This window comes from Sturnus vulgaris, chromosome 19 (assembly GCF_052056855.1).
Source record: "Sturnus vulgaris isolate bStuVul1 chromosome 19, bStuVul1.hap1, whole genome shotgun sequence".
NCBI lineage: Eukaryota > Metazoa > Chordata > Aves > Passeriformes > Sturnidae > Sturnus > Sturnus vulgaris.
The window spans coordinates 3,668,849-3,689,968 of NC_142261.1; the positions used below are offsets into that span (position 1 = coordinate 3,668,849).

Below are 21,120 nucleotides of genomic sequence, written 5' to 3' on the forward strand. Positions count from 1 at the left end.
GGAGGACGGTGCGTGCCCGGCCGGAGGGCACCGAGCGGTTCTGAGGCTCCTCCTCGCCGCTTCCCCTCACGGCCACAACGGCTGCCATTGCCCCTCAGGCGCGCGGGCGCCCGAGATCTCGCGAGATTTCGAGCCACCGGCTCCTCTGACCAGCGGGCGCCCCGAGTTCTCGCGAGATCTCCGGGATCCGACAGGCTGCCATTCCCAAGATCTCGCGGTACTTCGTTTTGCCCCGCCCCTCACGCGAGCACAGCAGGGGCGGAGCAGGGCTCTTAGCCCCGCCCCCGAGGATCGTTAATGAGAACGTCATCAGCAGGCGCCGCCCTACTCGAAAGCCCCGCGGGGGCTTTGCCGTTGCCGTCGCGCTTTTAGAGCTGCCTGCAGCCGCCTGCAAACCGCGCCAGCCCCGTGGCAGCGGCTCCCAAAATCCCGCGGCGGGTGTGGAGCGGGCGCGGCGATCCCGCTCCGTCCTCCCGTGGGTGTCGCGGCGGCGGCAGCGGGGCTGCGGCGGGCCGCGGCGGCCGGCGGGGCTGTCCGGCGCGGGGTGCCGGCGATGTCCGGGTCCCGGGCGGCTCCTCCCGGTTGAGCGGCGGCTCCGCGCGGGCCCCGCGCCCTCCCCGCGCCGCGGGGTCCGGCAGCCGCGGCCCGCCCGGCCGGGCATGAGGCGGAGCGGCGGCGGCACAAAGGCTCCTCCGGGGCTGCGCCTTGCCTGACGCGGCGCAGCGCCCCCGGGCCCCGCCGTGCCCCGGGCTTCCGCGGCCCCGCGGGACGATGTCGCAGGATCACGACATGGACAAGACGATCAAGGTTGGCGAGAGGCGCCGGGGAAAGCAGGGGGACGCTGGGCTGGGGTGGCCGGGTCACGGTGCCCGTGTGGCCGATTTTGGGGTTTTTTATCGCAACCGGACGCCGGTGGGGGAAGCAGAGGTTGTTTGCTCCGCGCAGGGGGGAGGCGGAGGATCCCGCAAACCGAGCAGCCCAAGTGTCCAAACTTTTTGCTATTTATACATTTTCGCCAACAAAGGAATTAGTGCTCATTGGCTACAAGTTATATAGTTCTCGTATTAATTAGTATCCTATTGGTTAATGATTCTCTCATTCCCCATGGTAATTAGTGCCACGCTCGGTCCTTCTCTTCCTTTGGCTCGGGGGCGTTTCCTGGCTCGGTGGCTCCGAGTTGGTCACCATCTGTCCCTGCTGGAATTCCCTTTTACCCAATGGAGCTGGGTAAACACAGATGCAAAGTTGGGTTTTTAAATTTCTTCCTTATCTTGGGGGTTCTGCCCGATATCCTCGCAGCCCATAAGTTCCACGTTCTTTGTGTCCAAATCCTTCTTCCCAAGCTTTGTTCACCTTTCCCAGATCTAATGTCACTAAAACACATCAAGTTTTAACCCTTATCAAGGCAAGTCCACCACCAAGTAATTTGGTTTTCTAACACCTGAACATCACTCAAAGCTTGTTGGCTTCTCTGTTTCACAGATTAAATATTCTTGTTCATCAGGCTTGAAAGCTACAAAATCAAACACCAAAGAACAGCCCGTCCTTAAAGAGAATTTTCCCACTTTTTCCAGCAGTCAGAACCCTGTTTCTCACCCTGTTTCCTAACTCCTTTCTCATTCCCTGCCACTGTTCCCTTTTCCTGATTCTTGGGATGTCAGGCAGCCTTTCCAGAGTTCCTGTTCAGGTGCTGCCATGACAAACCAGCTCTGGAGTGTGGGATTTGTGTGTTTGGAGCTGAACACATCCAGGGTTCAGGGTGTGAGCTCAGCATCCCTCTGTGCCCTGGCTGGGTGGGTTTCCTGTGAGAGTTGGGGAATTCCCTGTTGGGATAAAGTGATGTAAATAAAGATTTTCAAGCCTCTCTGGAGGTTTTTTACCTTGTGCCATTGATTAATCCTGGAAAAATTTGGGTTAGAAGGATCTTAAATCTCATCCCATTACACCCCTTCCATCGGCATGGACACCTTTCACTATCCCAGGTTGTTCCAAGCTTTTTCCAACCTGTTCTTGAGCATTTCCATATTGAAAATTTGTGAGATTTGCCCTAAAAAAAACAAACAAAAAGCCCAGAGTAGAATGAAATCTAACAAGGTTGTAATTAACCCCTGAGATCAAATGTCAGAACTGTTCCCTGTGTTTTTCTTGGCACACTTCAGGGAAGGAGCCATCCTGGAGGCTTGGAAAAAAAAAAGGATTTAAGTATTTCTGTGGTATATCATGAGAAGGGAAAGGTTCACATCAGAACTCTTGGGGTTTAAAACTAAAAAGCTGAAGCAGTTGTGGAAGTGTTGGGACAATTCTGTTCTCTTGCTCCTCCCAGTCCAGAGGGGTTCAACCAAAACTCCTTGGGCAAATCCCTGGAATTCTGGGCACAGCCTGAGTCTAGCTCATAATTTAATACTTTTATGCTGATATTTTCCTTCTTAAATCCTTGGTTTGGGTCAGCTTTGGTTGTTCTTGGGTTCAAGGTCTGGGATTCAGGCCAAGGATCCGTGTTTGGGAATTGAGGTGAGGTTGAAGGAGCAGGAGGGGGAATTCCCCAGGATGTGAAGTTTCTCTGGTTGGATCCATGGAGTTTATCCAAGCAGCAGCAGCAGCCTGCACTCCTTCAAGTCACCCTATGACCCCCAGAACTCCTTATTTCAAACCTTTCCCCCATCAGTGCAATCATGGAATCAGTGAGGTTGGAAAAGCCCTCTCAGATCAACAACTCACAAGGGGCTGAGCAGTCCCTGGTGTGTGAGAGCAGCTTGGTGGAATCCAGGCTGGGAGAGCTCTGGGATTGCTGCTTTTCCAGACTTTGAGCATCCCAGGCTGCTGGGACAGTGCCCAAGCTGTTGGCTGAGGCTTGGTAGGAGGGAATTTTGTTGCTGGAGAGATCCCAGCTCCACGTGAGTGTGAAACTTTGCTGTAATTCCAGATATTTCATATCATTGTCCCCTTTTTCTCACTGAAAAATTAATGTAATTAATCAGAAGTTTCAGGTTCCTGGAAGTTTGGAGCTGTACAGGGATTGCTGCAGGTGATTCCCAGATGTGCCCAGGAATTCCATACCCATGGAATCCAAGCTTTTGTGCTTCCCAGCTGAAACTCTTGGATATTTTCAAACACGTTGGTGCTTTTGAAGCTTTTCCAGCTGTTTAGGATCAGAATCATGGAATCTTTAAGGTTGAAAAAGACCCCCAAGGTGGTGGAGTCCAACCTTTCCTTGACAATGTTGGGAATTCCTGGTGCTGAAGTTGGAGCTCCCATTCCTGAGCTGGGAGGTGGAAGTGATGCTGGGCATCAAATCCTGGATTTGGTGTCATTTGTGTTTCTTGACCACTTAATTATTCATTTTTACTTCTGAGTTGTGAAGCTGCTTTGGGATGAAGGTTGGGATCAAAATTTTAAAAGTACAGCAAGTAAAATTGTTGCCTTTTTCTTTAAAACAATGGCAAATACACAGAATAGGAAATTGAAATGCTCATTAATGCCCTCCTGAAATTACATTTTCATCCCACCCTTGCTGCCTTCGGTTCTCTGCAGCTGAATATCAGGAAAATTAAATCAGCTTTTCCCTAACAATTTATCTGAGTTGAATTGATAAGAAGTTTCTTTGAGCTTCTCCTAAAAACCCCAAATTTCTGTGATCCACTCAGATTTCAGCCCCTTCCTTTAAAACCCTTGATAAAATCTTCAGGGATGGCCTCTTCCATGAATTTCCAGTGTATTTGGGAATGATTTTTCCTTCAGTTTCCCCAGTGCTGCTGTTGCAGCAGCTGCTTTTGCTGTGATTTATCCTGAGCAGAGGCAGGAATTTAATAAAGGAACAAAGGCCCAGCTCAGGGCATCAATCAAAGCTCTGAGCACTGGATTTACAGCCTGCCTTGGAATGTGGTTAAGCCTGAGAGCACCCAAGCTGTGGCCTAACAAAACCCAGCCCTATCTGTGTGGATTTGGACAAAAGGAGCCTGGTTCATTATCAGAAAAATCGAAAATTAATCAAGCAGGGTTTAATGAATTAATTGTGATGGTTCCAAAGGTTTGAAACTTGCATTTTTCTGTTTTCTGTGACCAAAAAATGCCTTTTTATGCTGAAATGGGCTCCTTGTTTCATTGTGATTGATCTTTTAAAGGTAGGAAGCTGGAACTGAGTCAGGGAGAGATGTTACACTTCAGGTATTAAAAGCACAAAATCACATTTAGTGCTCTCAATAACCCTGCTTTGAAATTCCAACTGCACAGAAACAATTTTAATCAGGTAAATCATGACATGAGCATTGATATTTATTTACATTTAATTTTCTTCAGGAAAGCAAACTCCCCCAGCAGGCAATTTTACACTCAGATCTGCTGAGCTGGGTTTGTTTTTTTTGAAAGGCTGTAGTAATTTTATTTATTATGTATTTATTGACTGTGTTTTTTCCTCCTGCTGCTCCTTCCTGAACAGGAAACCTCCATTTTAGAGGAATACAACATTAACTGGACTCAGAAGCTGGGAGCTGGGATCAGTGGGCCTGTTAGGTAAGGGAACACTCTGGGATTATCCCTGACCTGTGCAGGAGTCAGTGAGTATTTTATTAAATGTGGTGATGGAATACATGGAAAATTATAAACAACAAATGCCTCTGCCCCACTGGGGTTGTGCAGGAGGGGTTTTGTCTTTTTGGGGGAATTTGGGATGGAAAACTTCTCCTCTCTTCCCTGTCCTGGTGTGTTCCCACAGCCAGGCAGGAACAGGAGTTGGTTATGGAATAATGAATTTCTGGAATTTCCAACAGAAATTCCTCCTGCTCCCCCAGCTCTGCTCCTTTCCTGCTTTCCCAGGTGTTTTTCCAGCTCTTCCCACGAGCCCAAAGCAGCCACTGGCTCTGCACCCCAGCCCTGCTCCTCATGGATTTCTAACCCCTGGATGTTTTCTGGGAACCAAAACATTTTTCCTCTCCCTCAAGGAATGGGAATTTGTGCTGGCAAACCACTGTGCTGCTGTTCCTGGGTGCTCCCTTTGTCCTTCCCATCATTTCTCTTCCTGTCTGGGTTCTCCTCATCTTTTTTGTGTTGCTTCATTTTTCCTTTTGGCTGCCTGTTCAAACATGGGCCCTTTCCTCAATTGTTTAATGGGGGGTGAAAGAGAAAATATTCATCCAAAATGAGGATTTCCTTCCCAAAACACTTTATCTGTTCCAAACACTTTTTATTCCAACATCCCTGCTGGTGTTCAGGTGTGCTTTGGGTTATTTCCATCCAAAATCTCTCTCTTGAGGCTGAATTTAGGGTGAGAACTGGGATGTTCCCTGTGTATCCCAAACTGGGAGCATTGCTGGGAATTCCCACGTGGAGAGCAAATTCAGAGCTACAAATCAATTGCTTCAGGTGTCTCTTTTTAACCTCCTTGCTGACTGAATGATTTTATTGCTGTAATACCAGAGTCTGCATGAAAAAATCCTCCCAAGAACGCTTTGCACTGAAAATCCTCCTCGATCGTCCAAAAGCTCGAAACGAGGTACAGTTCCTTCTTTTCTCTCCAAAAAAAACTTCAATTTTAGGATGTTTTCAAAATAAAAACCTCACCACCAAACCCCCATTTGCTGGCTGTGCTTTCAGATATTTATTTATAATTATTGAGCTGTATTTTAAAACTGTTCTTCTCCCTGTAATGGAACAGAACCAGTTTGAGAGGGAATTTTGTTTCCATACGTCTCACTCTTGGATGTCACTGCTCCAAGAATGCTTCAAGTTGTGCTGGAAATGGATTTTTCCATGTGCCAGGAGCTAAAGGAGGTTCTGACACTTCTTGGGAATTCCTGAAGTGTCAAACTGTCAGTCTGTGGAATGATGGGCACTCCCTCCAAGCTGGCAGGAATTTAAAGAAGGATTAATTGTCCTCAATGTTTTGGCAACTTCCATTTCTTGAGCAAATTCTCCTTTAAAATTGCCATAAAAATCATCTGTGTACAAAAAGCACCAAGACTTGGCTTGATTGAGCAGCCCAGGGAGCTTTAAAGTGGGGAAAATTCCTGGATGTTGGGACAGGAGGTGACGTTCCAGGTGTTGTGAACACTTAGCCATGAAAGAAACCAGATTATGGAATTTTAGGGTTTATTCATTCATTTCCACTTCAAAGCCGGTTCTGTCTTTAAATTTCTGTAAAGAACTGCAAGACTGAGCTTTTCCCAGAGCTCTCGTGTGTGTGATTCCATAATCAGTCACCAATTTGGGGGTGTTTTTATGCCAAGGTGAGCAGGGCTCAGGTGCCTGTCCCTGTGTGCAGTAACAGCTCTTCCCTTCTCTTCAAGGTACGTCTGCACATGATGTGTGCAACACATCCCAATATTGTTCAAATAATTGAAGTTTATGCTAACAGTGTGCAGTTCCCACATGAATCCAGCCCCAGGTAAGATTACATAGGGTGATTCATTCCCACCGCTTGCTTTCCATGTTTAGCTCAAGGTATAGTGGAGTTTGCTTTTTTTTGTTTTTTTGTTGTTTGTTTTGGTTTTAATCACAAAATTATTATTTAAAGGGGTCCTAGGTATAATAATTATCCTGCAGACCAAGCAGCTCTTGTTTTTTTTTTTTTCCCCTGACTTTTGTGTATTTAAATTATTTTGCCTCCTTCACTCCCTGTTTTGAATGCATCTCCATTTTTTTAGGTTTTCCATTGATTCAGTCTGCATTGTGTGAAAGAGTTGTTTCTAAAAATATGAAATACAGCACTGAAAACTCTCAATGCATTGTCCTGCTTAAAATGAACACAGGAAAACATGGAGCAGAGTGATTTTTTTTTTTTTTGGTGCATTGTTATATTAGGATAAAAATATTGTCTTCTGATAGGATCTTAGTGGAGAAAACCATCAGAGCTGGGAGAATAAAAGAGCTGAGACCTGTCTTAGGCTCTGGTGTAGCTGATTTTGCTGTGTGGTGGGAACTGGGAGTTAATTCCAAGAGGATCTGGCAGCCCTGATCTCCACCTTCCTATTTTTTTATCCTTCAGAATTATGGCAATAAAGCTGTAAATTAAAATAATGTGGGATCCAGACTCAAAAGCATCCATGTTCTGTGTATCCCTTGGAGTGTCCACGTGGCTTCCAGCTCCATCCTGGGTAGATCTGGATGTATTCATGCCAAGTTTGTTCCAGCTGGATGTGGGAGCCCATCAGGAGGAGCAAACTGGAGATTCCTGGCTGCCAATCACTGGGAGCCAGAAAATCCTGCACAGTTTAAAAACTGGAAGGCAAAAGGACAACACCAAAATAACCCCAAAAGCAGCATAGAGAAAGCAGTGTTTGTGTGAAATATGCATTCTTAGCTTAGCAGTTCTGTTCTTTTGGATGATTTTTTTTTTTTTTTTTTTTTTAACATAACAACATGAAATGCTTTTGAACAGGGCTCGGCTCCTAATTGTAATGGAGATGATGGAAGGGGGAGAGCTCTTCCACAGAATCAGCCAGCACCGGCACTTTACTGAGAAGCAAGCGAGCCAAGTAACAAAGCAGGCAAGTCACCCCCTGTCCCAGCAAATCCATCATGCTCTGGCTAAAGTAGGGACAATTCCTGGGGCTGGAAGGGTGGGAAAAAAGGAATAAAGAAAAGAATCCTCAGTTCTGATCCGATGATCATTGCCTGCTTTGTTATAAGTGACAATGCCAAAGCTTTACTAGCAATAAAGGATTGAAGGTGTGGGCTTGTTCTCTGGGTCTGCTGTGCTTAACGTTGCTTTTCCACACCTGCTCTAGAGAAGAATTCCAGGAGAATTTTGTCATTTTTCTTGTCCTAAAAGTGTTGCTTCCAGCAGGACTCCCGAGCTCTGGAATCTCCTTCACCCCCTTGGCTTTTCTCTCCTCCGGGCCAGGGGTTTTCAGGCTGGGTTCTGGGCTTGGGCTTATGGAATTCCTGGAAGATACCAAGAAATGTGTCTTGTTTATTCTGATTTTGTGTCTGTTTGTTCCAATGTTGTTTTTTCTTCACCCTTTTCTCTCCCAGCTCACTCCTGAGTGCTGTATTTTATAACCTCCACCATGGTTTCTGCAGGGGGTTTTGGTGTCCATCAGGTTTTTTATTGCTGGTGGGACTCTCAGAAGGATCTCTGTGGAATTCAGAGCTGGGATTCCCAGTTCCTCTCAGCTGGAGAGAAAATGTTTTTGAAAGTGGGGCAAAAAGATTTGTGTTACTTTTGTGCTTTGACTTGTTTCTAATGAAATGCTAATTGTGCTGGTACTTTTTGGTCTCATCCAACAAAGAAATGAGGTGCAAGTACAGAATTGTTCTTGACAGTTTGTTTGACATCCTTTGGGCTGTTTGATTCTGACATGGTGGGAAAATCTTGTAAAACTTGACCAGAAGCCAAGACTTGGATTTGAATTCTGTGTGTACATTGGGTTATTCATGTCTTAAGTAACTCTTTGCTTTAATGTTTATAGAAATGAAGTTTGAAATGGGAAAGTTTCTCTAAAATTCTCTTCTCTAGTGGTTCTTCATCACTGTCTTGTATCCAGGAATGGTTAAAACTTGTCACACCACTGCCTCATTTTCTCTGGAAATGTGTTTGTATTTATTGCTGAGCTAAATTAGCAGTGAAGTTCTCTTGTGACAGTAATTTGGAGTTTTTTAAGGACTCTAAACTTGGTTAGGATCCTACAGAATCCAGCAGGGATACTTCCAAATGAGGGTTGTGAGGCTGTGTCTCACTTTTGTCTCAGGATTGCTGTTTAAATATTTATACTTGGCTTTTCTTTAAATGAATTGCACTTGGAAATGTGCAGTCCCTGGAGCTTTCCTGCCTGGATTGCAGGTTCCTAAAGCATCCTTGAAAGAATCCAGGAACACATTTCTGTGGGATAGCCACAGAATAATTAAAGTGCAGGCAGTATTATCCAAAATTAAAGAATAAACCTGCCTGAGTGTTGGATCTCCAGGCAGGACCAAGTGCAGTGAATCATTCCCTGGAATCCTGAAGCAAGAATTCAGTGCTGAGTGTTCAGCAGGGGCAGCCCCCTGGAGCCCTGGCACAGCAGGGAAGGGGCACTGGCACCACCTGCTTCACTTTGAGGGGCTCTTAATGCCTTGAGTTCTCAAACTGAGGTGATGGGGAAGCCCAGGCCAGCCTGGTTTTTGTTTTTTGTGGCATTCATGTCCCAGTTGTCACTTCACTGCACCACTGCCCAGCAGGGTCAGGCTTGTCCTAACTGAGAACTTCATCCAAGTGGAGTGAAAATGTTTGGGGCTGGAAATGTTCTTTGTAAAGCTGAAATAAATGTCCAGGCTGCAGGAGGAGGTTGGTGGTTGTAGCTGATTTATTGTGCCCTTTTCCAGATAGCTTTGGCTTTGCAGCATTGCCACTCACTAAACATTGCACACAGAGACCTCAAGCCTGAGAATCTCCTCTTCAAGGATAACTCTCTGGTAAGATGAACATTTGCTGCTGAATTCTGTAAAATGACTCAAGGGTGGCTCTCAGAGTAGTGCTAAAATGACATCAGTGTTTTGGTGACAAAATGGAATCACCTGGATGCACTTGGTGCTTTTCCATCCCCTGATCTCCTTGGAGGACAGTGAGTCCCTGCTGCTGTTAAACAGAGTCAGGTTCTCCACCTGAACACAGAACCCAGTTCTGCCTCCTCATCAGGATGTTCTGACCCTCTACCTAGAGGTGCTTTGATAGATCCAAACAATTTTTGTCTCTCCTGCTCACAACCAACCTGGACATGCAGTGATCCCCCCTACGAGGGGCTCAGTGCTTTCCCAATCCCTGAGGGGGCTGTTCCTGGCCCAGAGCACCCAGAAAAGCAAAATCTCTGTATTGAAAGGTCAGTTTGTGACCTTTCAGCTGCCTGGTGGAGTGTGAGGATATAAATACAATGAGGTGGAGGTTTGGAAAAGGTGAGATGAGGACAGGAGAAGAATTATGTGTTAGAAAAGCTGATTTAATGAGATTTGTCTAATAAAGCTTCTTCTCCTTGTTTTAGGATGCACCTGTTAAATTGTGTGACTTTGGGTTTGCCAAAGTTGACCAAGGTGACTTGATGACACCCCAGTTCACTCCCTATTATGTAGCACCTCAGGTAACAACCAGTTCCTGCTCTGGGCTAAAGGGGAATCATTTATTGCCTGAGCCTCCATATCCACATCATTTTAACCCCCTTTGCAGTCCTGGGAAAGGCTCTGAGTGCAGGAATCTTGCAGGAATCACTCCACTCTGCAGCTGGAGTGTCACAGGGATCTGTTGATGGGACAAATTTCCCAGCCTCTGCTCAGCACTGATGGTGACAATTGGCCTTTAGCTGTGTTAAAGCAGAAATCCCTGCCTTGCCATCCTTCTTCCAGCTCAAGCTCATTCAGGGTTCCATTAAAAAGGACTTTGCTGGAACAAAAAGGTTCTGAAAAGGGCAGTGGCAGAGGGTTGTACCTGAGCACCTTGGCCTGGCCCCCTGTCATTAAACACAATCTGTAATTACACACAGGCTGCTCTTTGTAATGCTGCTGTTCCCTCTCTCCTGTCCTTTGTGTTGGAGCCCTGGAGAAAATGAAAAGCAGCTGCAGATGGAGATTTAATTGCAGTGCTGGGCAGCCTTTAATCACTTGGGAAGGGCAATTCAGAGATCAGAGCATGCCCTGAAAATTCCTTCTCAGCTGGAGGCTGCTGGGGCTCCCTGCAACCCAAACCCACAGAGTGGATCAGCAAGGGACACTTTTTATGGGATTTATTCTGGGAGAGGCAAAAAGGGCCAGCTCTGGAGCTTGGGTTACCCTCCAAACACTCCTTGGGTTCTGGTTCCAAGCTTGGAGGGGTTGGAGGTTCTGAGCAACTGCTTTAATTCAGGCAGAACTGGGGATTTCAGTGCCCTGAAATATTATATATTTTAGTATTTTCCCCATGCAGAAAGCTTCAGTCTTAGGGAGAAAAATTGGAGTTAGGTAGTCTTCAGTAGCTGGAATAAGTTTCCTGAATGGAAAATCATCAGAAATCTTTGGCAAAGTCTTTGCTGGTTGCGTTGTCTGTTCATAAGATGGATTTTTTTTTAAAATTTTTTTTATTTCCCCTCTCACCAGGTACTGGAGGCACAAAGAAGACATCAGAAAGAAAAGTCTGGTATTATCCCCACGTCTCCAACCCCTTACACTTACAACAAGGTGAGCTGGGAAACATGATAGAGCAAATCATAAAATGCAAAACTTAATTAATGATCCTCTAATAAAGGAAAAATACACAAATGCTCTTAAGGAACACTAATATGAATGAGATTTTGGAGAGAGTAGAAGGACTCTGCTGGAGTGAGGCCATGAGGGAAGTTCTTTTCACCTCTGTTCAAAGGGAATCTCTTTCCTGCTGGATGTGCCAGAAACTGCTCTGTACCTGGATCTTCTGGAAAACAGCCAAGAATTTATTGTGTAGCTGCTGGAATCTTGGCAAAATCACGGCAGGAAATGTCCTGAAAGGTCATAATCTTTTTTTTTGGGCATTCCAAAACATTTTCCTCCTTATTATGATCACTGTCTCCTGCTGGCTGAGCAGTGCTTGAACCGTGGAGTGTTCTGGGTGTGCCAATTTTAATTCAAGTTACTTGGTTTGTGATCCCAGTGTAAGGATCTGCCCTGATTCCAACTTTAGGGATGGTTGTTTATTCCACCACGTCCCTGAGCAGGTATTTGATGTGCAGTGTTAACATTTAGTAGCCTCACAGAGAGAGTTAAAGCAAATATTAATTTGTCTGCATCACAAATCTGCCTTTGTCAGGGCTCTGCCTGCCTCTCTCCCTCGTGGAGAGCCAGGTTGGTGATTGTAGCAGACACTTGTGTTTCTGAACTCCTTAGAATGTGCCAATAATGTTTCCAATATGCAGTTTCTTCTTCCCTCTATTGCCCCTTGATTTGGGGTTCCCAAGGTGGGAGTGATTTTATGTGAAGAATTGTTCAGCCCTGGTGGCACTGGGGGAAAAGGCTGCTGAGGGAAGGGCCTTGTCCCCAGGTGTGACTCTGCAAAAGCAGCTCTTGGCACTCCCCTGACACCCCAGAATGGACACTGAGAGGCTTCCAGGTGCTCTGTCCTTCCATGGCAATCCAGTCCTGCTCCTGGCTCCTTCCTGTCCCTCACAGCTCTGATTTAATGTCCCTGCTGGTGCCTTTGTTGGATGGTCCTTCTGTTTTTCAGCCTCCCATTGTAAATAACTGGATTCTTTATGGGATTGGGAGAGTAGGATTCAGGTATCCTGAATAAACCTCTCACTTCTCTGCAGCCTTGGCTGTTCCCAGACAATTCCCAACCACCTGGAAATTGTTCACCTTATTCACAGCAGCCACATTTATCCACGAAGGTGGATCTGGAGGAGGAGCTGAGCTGGTTGTGTTCCCTTAGGGAATCCCACAGAACTTTTATCATGACTGCTCCCTGAAGTGACCCTTTCCTTGCCTGCAGAGCTGTGACCTGTGGTCCCTGGGGGTCATTATCTACGTGATGCTGTGTGGGTACCCCCCCTTTTACTCCAAGCACCACAGCCGGACGATTCCCAAGGACATGAGGAAAAAGATCATGACGGGAAGCTTTGAATTCCCAGAGGAAGAATGGAGCCAGATCTCAGAAATGGCAAAAGACATTGTGAGAAAGTGAGTGTGTGGAGGAAACTCTTCTGTTAAGGAATTGGATTGTTTTGATGTTAAGGAATTAAAAAAAGCATCTGGAAGTGCCTTACCCCAAGGGTTGTTTTTCTAGCAGTGAGGGGATTGTTTGCAGCTCATCCAGCTGACAAATTCCCCCTTACATTCAGTATAAACCAAGTCTGGGAAATGTTTTTCTTTCCCTGCCCAAGTGTTTAATTTTGATGTCTCTTCTCTTGGGTTGAATTGTGTATTTAGTTTTTAAGGGGAATGGGAGCACTGAAGGGTTTCAGGATAACATAACCAGCATGGATTTCCTGGCATAAAGTTGAAATTCCTGTGAAAATCAAGTGCCTTTAATGGGATGTGGTAAATCTGTCCCCTAAAGCCCTGTGCTCATCACACACAGCCTAAAAAGAGTCAGGCAGGAGGATGGAGAGGGAGATGAAGATCTGTCATGAGGTGCCAGACCCAGATAAGGTTTTGCATGGATGTTTTATTCCAAATGCTAATGGAGTCTGTTTTCCATGCAGGGCACATCCCTCAGCTGGGAGTGTTTCAAAGACTTGGTCTGTTTGGGAGCAAGAACGTGGCACTGATTAGGGCTTGACCTCACTTATTTTTGAAAAAGTGACAGGGACTTACTGCCTTTGCATCACCAGAGGAACTGAGAGAATAAAAGCAATATAAATAGGAAAAAAATCAGTTGGGGAAGTAATTTAAAAGTGTCACTGGCTCCTCAGATGTACTGTAAATTCTCCAAGGATTCCCATTGTTTGGAGAGGGTGCTGGGATGTTATTGGAGCTGTGCAGGAGAACTCCCCAGTATTTCACCAAATTAACTTTCCTTTATACCAAGGTCAGCTCTTTATTCTCACACACAAACTCCACAGGCAGAAGGTTTCATTGTCTTTTAAAATTCCCATGAAACTCAGCTCTCAGGATGCTGTCACATGGATCCAGGCTGATTTCTGACCTCAAGCTTTATGAGGGTTTGATAGTAGGTTAGGATTTGGAAAATCCATGGAAAAGGAATGCACATGTCTGGTATCAAAAGTGAATTTAACCTGTTTGGCAGCAAATGGGATTTCTGAGCTCCCCCGTGGTGCTGCTGACATTTTGTACAAGTTATTTCCACTTTCTTGGTACATTTAACAATTGTGCTCTGCAGCCAAGAAGCTGATCTGGAGTTGTCTAAAGAAGTGTGACAAGCTCATGGAGTCATTCCCATTCTCATTCAGACTTTGGGATGACTTGTCAGCACTCTCTGGGAAATTTGGCTTTTTTATTTAGTTGTGCTCATCATGAGAACACAAATTTAACTGCAAATCCTCTTTCCAGGGTTTCATGCTAGAAAAAATTGATTTCATGGAGTTTCCAGCAATCTCTGAATAAAGTTGCTTTTTATTTTGAGGAGCTGGAACCAAAGTGTTCTTACTTGAGGACTTGGCTGAGGAGTGGCATGGTGGGAGCAGTGAATTCTGCAAAGTTTCCATGCCCAGAGTGCTTGGAATGAGTGTAGCCTGTTCTGGGGATGAGCTCTGGGAGTGCATTTGCAGACAGTGCCAGTCTGGATCATTTCCAGTTCCTCTGGAAGGTGATTTCCCACCTTGGGGCAGGGCTGTGGAATTCAGCAGCACAGGGTTATCCCAGGAATGCCTTTAGCACCGTCCTTTGCCCTGGATGAGCTGTGACAGCATTAAACCACAGCAAAGTCAGGGAGCTTGGACAGATTTTGGGTTCATTTTGGGGCAGTTTGAGCTCTTGGAGAAGCTCCTTTTTTGGCCTTTAAAATGCTTCAATTCTCTGTAAATCAACAAACCCTTTCTTAGAGATTTATTCTTTCCTCCCCAGGCTACTGAAGGTGAAACCTGAGGAACGTTTGACCATTGAGGGGGTGTTGGACCATCCCTGGCTCAATTCCACAGAGGCCCTGGACAACATCCTGCCCTCTGCCCAGCTGATGATGGACAAGGTCTGAACAGCAGTTTTTTGGTCAGGAATGTTGCACAGGAGCAGGAGAGCTCTGGGATGGCTGGAGGGCTTTTGTGATGTGGGGTTATGCAGATAAGGAGCTTCTCTTCTGCTTTAGGAAAGCCTGAGATCTTGGGAGCAAAGGGAAAGATAAATGAAAATGGGAATAAAATGTGGAGTTTGGGCTTGAAGGAGATGCTCCCACATTGGTGGTAATGAACAGCCACGTGCTGATGGTAGAAAGCAGAGCCTGAGGGATCTTCCATAGGTCTTTGCTCTTCTTGCCATGTTTCATCCCCACCACAGCAATGACCTCACCAATTAAACAAATAGTTCTTTTTAACTTTAATTTCTGCTCAAAGAGGGTTTCAGTCAATTTTGTGCATGTGAAAAGGAGATAATCCTTTGTCCTGTCTCCCCCAGGGATATTTTGTCACTGATTTTAGTTCTAACCATACCTTGCTTCATGCAAACCTGATTTTTCTTGCACATCTCCAAAATAAATCGGATTTTGGTGCCTCTTTTTTTTTCACCCAAAAGGCCAAACACTGTCCTTGTGATGTGCTCTTGCACTGAGTGCCCCTTTTGTCTTTCCAGGCCATGGTGGCAGGGATCCAACAGGCTCATGCAGAACAACTTGCAAACATGAGAATCCAAGACCTCAAAGTGAGCCTGAAGCCCCTTCACTCCGTGAACAACCCGATCCTGCGCAAGCGGAAACTCCTGGGGTAACTCCAAAGCTGGGTTTGAAAGGACAACGTGGAGCCAGCTGGGATGGCTGGAAAATGGCTTTGGGGATGGCACAGGCTCGGTTTGGATGGTTTAACACACTTTTGGTGTTGCTCAGACAAGTAATACTGACACAATGTGGTTTTTCTGCCAAGGTGTGCCAGTGAAGGCAGGAGGGAGGTTGGGCTCTGTTCCTGCATTGAACAGATTCCTTATGGGATGGTGGGTCACGTGTAACATAAGGCAAACTGGGAGAAAAAAATTCCCAGATCTTCTTCCTCATCCTGATATTTATCCACTGAGGAAGTCAAGTAACCTCTCTCTCTCTCCCCCTCTTTTTGTTCGAGTTAGTCTAAAAAATAGACTCACACATATTAGGATTACCCTTATTTGGAGTTACTTAAAGGAGTATTTCATTTTCTCCATACTTAAAATGATCTCATAATATAAGACAGTAATTATAATTAATGCTGAAGCTGTCTCCCAGTTTCCCAGAGAGGGAAGAGGGAAGGAGCTGTGTTAGACTGAAGCAGTTACACAACGAGTAACGAGCTTGAGCTGTGCCCAAATTCTAATTATTTCCCTCTTGTTCTTGTGCAGCACCAAGCCAAAGGATGGTGTTTATATCCATGACCCTGAGAATGGAAGCAACGATTCCAACGTGGCCCTGGAGAAGCTGAGAGATGTGATTGCTCAGTGCATTCTACCACAGGCTGGTAAAGGTTGCCACTTTTAAGAACCTTTTTATTCCTAAACAAGACAACGACTTTGGGTGTGTCTGTGTCAGTGGTGAGGAAAGAAGAACAAAGCTCCTCTGAGCTGGGATTTGGGTTCATGTGGAACTTTACTGACATGCAGAGCTGTTAAAAGAACTTTCAAACAGGAATATTTGGTTTAAAGGCCATTTCCTGGTTGGTGTGGGGTCAGCATTTATTCCTGCCCAGTTTGCTGAGCCCTGAGTGAGGCATGAGGCCAAACCTCCTGTGTCCCTTTGTTGTCCCAAACAGGAGAGAATGAAGATGAGAAGCTGAATGAAGTGATGCAGGAGGCCTGGAAATACAACAGGGAATGCAAATTGCTGCGAGACACCCTGCAGAGCTTCAGCTGGAATGGTGAGAATTCCTGCTCTGCCACAGGGAGTGTGGAAAAGGGGGGAGCACAGACCTCCTGCTATGGAAATAACCCCAAATTTATTGGATTTGGGCTGATTTAGGTTTTGACACTGTTTTATCCCTTCTGCCAGAACTGGTGTTCCCAAAATGCAGATGAAAGTATTGCCTTGAAATTTCTGTTTGAGGGTCAGGCTTGAGTTTTCAGAGACACCAAGAGTGTAACAGCACAAAGGGATCATGATGGAAAAAGGGGAATTTTAAACTGCCAGAGGGCAAGGATAAATGGGATATATCCTTCCCTGTGAGGGTGGAGAGGCCCTGGACAGGGTGCCCAGAGAAGCTGTGGCTGCTCCATCCCTGGAAGTGTCCGAGGAGGGGTTGGACAGGGCTTGGATCAGTGTGGGATAGTGGAAGGTGTCCCTGCCCAGGGAGTGAAACCAGATGACCTTTAAGGTCCTTTCCAACCATTCCAGGATTCTCTGATCCTTTTTAGGAGCCTCTTCAGCTGTGTTGAGCTGCTTTCCATCCAGCTCTTTATTCCCTCTTTCTGCTGGAGGCTGCTCCTCCCTGTCAGCTCTGCAGCTCAGCTTGGGTGGGAAGCAGAATTAAACTGCAACAATCACCTTGGGAATGCTCAGGTGGCTCCTGGACAGAAGAGGCTGGCAGAGGTGTCACCCCCAGGAGCAGGGGCTGATGGATATCAGGGACCAGGAATATCAGGCAGCTTCACAAGGGCTTGATCCTGCTTCCTCCTCTGTTCTGTTTGCTTGGCTTTAATTGAGATTTTTAATTGCTCAATTTTCCCAACAGAACTATGGTCTGTAATTCCTTTTGGATGCTGTGCTGCTGTTGCCCTAAGTCTGTGTGAAGCATAGTTTAATTCCAGCTGGGATTGCTTTCCTCCTTGTGCCCAGCTCCAGCTGATTCCCTGTTTTTTTTCCCTTCCAGGCAGAGGATTCACAGATAAAGTGGATCGACTAAAACTGGCAGAAATCGTCAAACAAGTGATTGAAGAGCAGACAAATTCCCACGACTCTCAATAGCTGGAGCTTCTTAATCTTATTTTTTTTACCATTTAAGATTTATTCTTTAACTGTAAAAAGTATTTTTATGTAAATTAATAAATCATAATTATTTCATTAAATTTCCATACTGCTTGAAAATGCTGTATAGTTGTAGATACAAAAAAAAAAAAAATCATTGGTACTGTAATATTTTTTTAAAAACTCAGTTCCTCGAGGTATATATGATCACTTATGTACTGTTAATCATAAGCCCCCCAAATGGGGTGGATTTTATTGTTAAAAACCATTCTTTTTCTTAATAACCAGTTGCAGAAGCTGCCTTTCACCTGCCACATCCAGCCCCTGCAGTGACTGTATGTGAAGGAGAGCCACAATTTCTCCAGCCCCTGCTCAGTGAGTACTTGAAGCAAGTGCTGTGAAATGCAAATTCACCACTCCCCTTGGCACCTAAATTCCAGGTCTTTAGGTAGAGAAAAATCAATTAAATAATCTTCAGTTTGGCTTGGTGCCTTGTCCAGGCACCTGAGGCCATGTGCTTGCTGAAATTTTCAGTTCTGAGCAGTGACTCTCCTTTTTTTGTCATCTTCCCCATCTCCCTCAGACCTTCTTTAAGGCTTAACCTCCTCTGTTTCTTCCTCCTCATCTCCCTCAGACTTTTTTTAATGCTGAATCAACCATTCAGCACAAAACTCTTCTTTTTCTCACCTTGTCCAACATCAGAACAGAAGAATGTTCAAGTTCTTATGCACAAATTACTTTAATTTCCATGGTGGGATCTTCTATGGACCGAGACCAGCCTGGGGTTTTTTTGTTTGAGATTCACCCCTCTATTCCCATTCTTTCCTTCCTAGAAGATCCAAGGCTTGGGTTCTGACTTGTCCTCTTGTTTGGCAGAGCTGCTCCCAGTGCTCTGGGGAACCCCTGGGATTTGTCTCTGGAGCCCAAATTCCCGTCTCTGATGCCTTCGAGCTCCTTCTTGGGGGAGCCACAACTGCAGGGCTGCTCCTTGGCTGCCTCCCCAGGGCAGGTTCTTACTCTAGTCTGGAACATTGGCTCCAAAAGCTGCTTTTTTAAATCCTGATAAAGCAAACCAATGGCAAGAATCTGTACATAGTTCTAGTTTTCTACCTTTTCTGCTTCTCTTTCTTTCGAGATTGGCTGGAGGCTTTTTATAGAGCTATTTTGGTACCAAATCCGTGCAGACACGGGCTGAGTTTGGTCTGCAGACTGAAGTGCCAACCCAGGGCCATCAGTGACCACTCCTGAACATTGTTGTCTTTCACAGCTCATCCATTTTTGGGTTTACATTGACAAACCTGAGCCATGAATCTCCCAGTTCTCTCTTACAAAAGTCCAGCCTTGTTCTTTTTTTGTCTCTTTTCTATAACCAAAACTCCTTGCAGCTTTAGCTGGATGGCAAAGCAGTGTCTGACTCTTTCTATACAATTTTCTAAACAGTGACTTGTTTTTTCTACATGAAGGAGATGCTTTGTTTCCTGTTCTCTGTCAGCTTTCCTTAATCCTGTGGACAGTTTTCCAATGCCTGATTTATTGCAGGGTAAGAACAGTCCCTGCTTATCCATCCTCTGATGGGAGCAGGGAGTGTTTGTGTGAGCTAGAATTGTACCTCTGACACTACCTGGAATATTTGTGCACTGACCTGTTGATGAAAACTGAAGAGAATTAGCAAAAACTGAGAGGTTTTGTCATTTTGTGGCTGTACCACCAAGCCCTGTTATGTGCTTTTCTATCCTTGCTCTAATTCTAGGTTATGTCTTGAAATGGTTTCATTTTGAACTTGAAATCCATATTTTTTTCTGGGAAGTTGAAACTTTCAAGTGTGGCAGATAGAGATGGAAACAAGGAAATCACCTTTGTTTGAATGGCAGAGCAAAAAAAACCCTCCAAAAACACTTTGTGACTCTGTCCTCTCAGGAGGAAAATCCTCAGGCAGTTTTTTGGGAGCCAGAATTTGTTGGAAGTGCAGTCAGGGGGGAAGGTGGGATCTGGTGTGTTAGAGGATTCCTCCTTTTCTTCATCCCTTAAGTGCTGCTGATCCTGAGGTGGGAACATTTGTACAAATTTCCAAGGGCTTTTGCCACAAGGAACTGCTTTTGATGGATTTAATCTACATTTTCTTGTCTGTGATAAGTAAGAAGGGCCTGATCTGAAGCAGAGGGAGGAGAGACAATTTAAGAAAATACAATTTCAAGACTTAAGGTCAAATGGTTTTGTTTCTATGAGAAAGTTGATTTTTTTTTTTACTCTTGGAAAAGTTCTATTTACATTTCAAAGTTCAATAACTTTAATGAATTCATTTACGTGTTTGAACGTAGCATTTGACTTTCTCCTTCCTGTGTTCAGTTGATTTTTCAGTTGAAGCAAATGCAAGACACCTTGTCTTGATTCTCTGAGGTTTGACTTGGTAATAAATCTACTGATCCTTTATAGCAGACTGTGAATATTGTAAATATCTCGAGCTGGAAGTGTGGGATCAAAGAAGAATTTCTTTGTACAAACACTAAAAATTTGTGGGAAAGCTCTGGAGAGTGTTGGGTTTTGGGTTTTTTTTTAGAATTTTATTTAAGTGGATAAAAAAAATCTCTGAAATCATTTGACCTTTTCAAAATATTCTGTATAACTGGCTTCTCCTGTGACTTGATTATTTGAAGCTTTCCTATATGTATTAAAATTAGGAGAACCTGGTTAGTGAAAGAGAGTTTGATTGGAAATAGCAACATGTCAAAGTTTTGCTGTCATTACTTCTGATTTTCTTTTGGAAACCTGACTCTGTCCCCATGTTTAAATCCTGTGTGTTAAAATGTTCTCATTTCTCCCTCTCAGTGTTCCCTGTTAGTTCCTTTTGGATCAGTATTACATTGTAAATATTACCCATCCTGTATATAAATGATTTTACTAAACTCAAAAGTTCCTGGCTGCTTTTGTTTGGTTCCCAAAACCCCTGTAGGAGAGAAGGAAGGAGCAGGAGGGAACAGCAGCAGGATTCTCCTGCCACCCTGCTTTTCCCTGGAGGGGTCCAGAAGGTGTGGATGCAGCACTTGGGGGTGTGGTGAGTGGTGGACACGGTGGTGCTGGGTTCATTTTTGGATTTGATGGTCTTAGAGGGCTTTTCCAGCCTTAGGGATTCCATGATTTCATGATTCTGGCACCCCCATCCCACCTCCCTTTATCCATGGGGAATAAGGACTTGAATGAGGCTTTGAGATGAAAGGATGACTGACAGGAGAGTCTGGATCAATCCCTAGGAAACCCAAAATTGTCTTTTTTAAGCCCAGCTTTCCATCAGGTGGCAGCAGCAGCTGCCCAGTGCTCCCAGTTAAGCCCTGAGGGCTGTGGGGTTGGACTGGGCAGCCAGGGAAGGGATGGGTGAGTCCTTCAGGCTTCAGTGACACTGGAAATAAGAACCAGTTCCTCTGGGATAATGATCCTTGCAGGTGGTTGAAGTGGGAGCCCTGCTGGGACTGGGGGATGCTGGGTGGGTGAGAAGAATTCTTGTAAGAGAATTTCCCTCTGCTTTGTGCCTTTGAGGAGCTCCGAGGGCATTGGGTGGAGCATCCAGTTTGGGAAAGGGACTGAGGGAACAATTTCCTGGGAGCACTTCAAGCAGCCACCCCAGCTGGGAGTGCCCATGGAATGGCTCTTTCCAGCAAGAAAACTCCCCTCAAACAAACACTGCTGAGCTG

General features: G+C 45.3%; 1 protein-coding gene across 2 annotated transcripts; it reads left to right on the forward strand.

Moving 5' to 3' along the window:
* The first annotated feature begins 656 nt into the window (after nucleotides 1–656).
* On the forward strand, nucleotides 657–17,539 carry MAPKAPK5 (MAPK activated protein kinase 5). Of its 2 annotated transcripts, none has more exons than XM_014874902.2 (14): nucleotides 657–807; nucleotides 4,436–4,509; nucleotides 5,413–5,488; nucleotides 6,282–6,379; nucleotides 7,373–7,481; nucleotides 9,298–9,387; nucleotides 9,951–10,046; nucleotides 11,035–11,115; nucleotides 12,398–12,585; nucleotides 14,431–14,551; nucleotides 15,148–15,278; nucleotides 15,880–16,001; nucleotides 16,287–16,391; nucleotides 17,340–17,539. In XM_014874902.2, exons 1-14 carry the CDS (start codon nucleotides 772–774, stop codon nucleotides 17,432–17,434), a joined length of 1,422 nt encoding a protein of 473 aa, XP_014730388.1. In that variant the 5' UTR covers nucleotides 657–771; the 3' UTR covers nucleotides 17,435–17,539. The 2 variants fall into 2 exon arrangements, with proteins under 2 accessions (XP_014730388.1, XP_014730389.1); XM_014874903.2 differs by having other exon boundaries at nucleotides 658–807; nucleotides 15,880–15,995.
* Nucleotides 17,540–21,120: the final 3,581 nt, after the last annotated feature.

Coding starts and splice junctions, on each gene's coding strand:
- MAPKAPK5 (XM_014874902.2), top strand. CDS start 772: ATGTCGCAGGATCACGACATGGACAAGACGATCAAG. Junction 6,380..7,372: donor CCACATGAATCCAGCCCCAG/GTAAGATTACAT, acceptor GCTTTTGAACAG/GGCTCGGCTCCTAATTGTAA. Junction 10,047..11,034: donor CCTATTATGTAGCACCTCAG/GTAACAACCAGT, acceptor CCCTCTCACCAG/GTACTGGAGGCACAAAGAAG.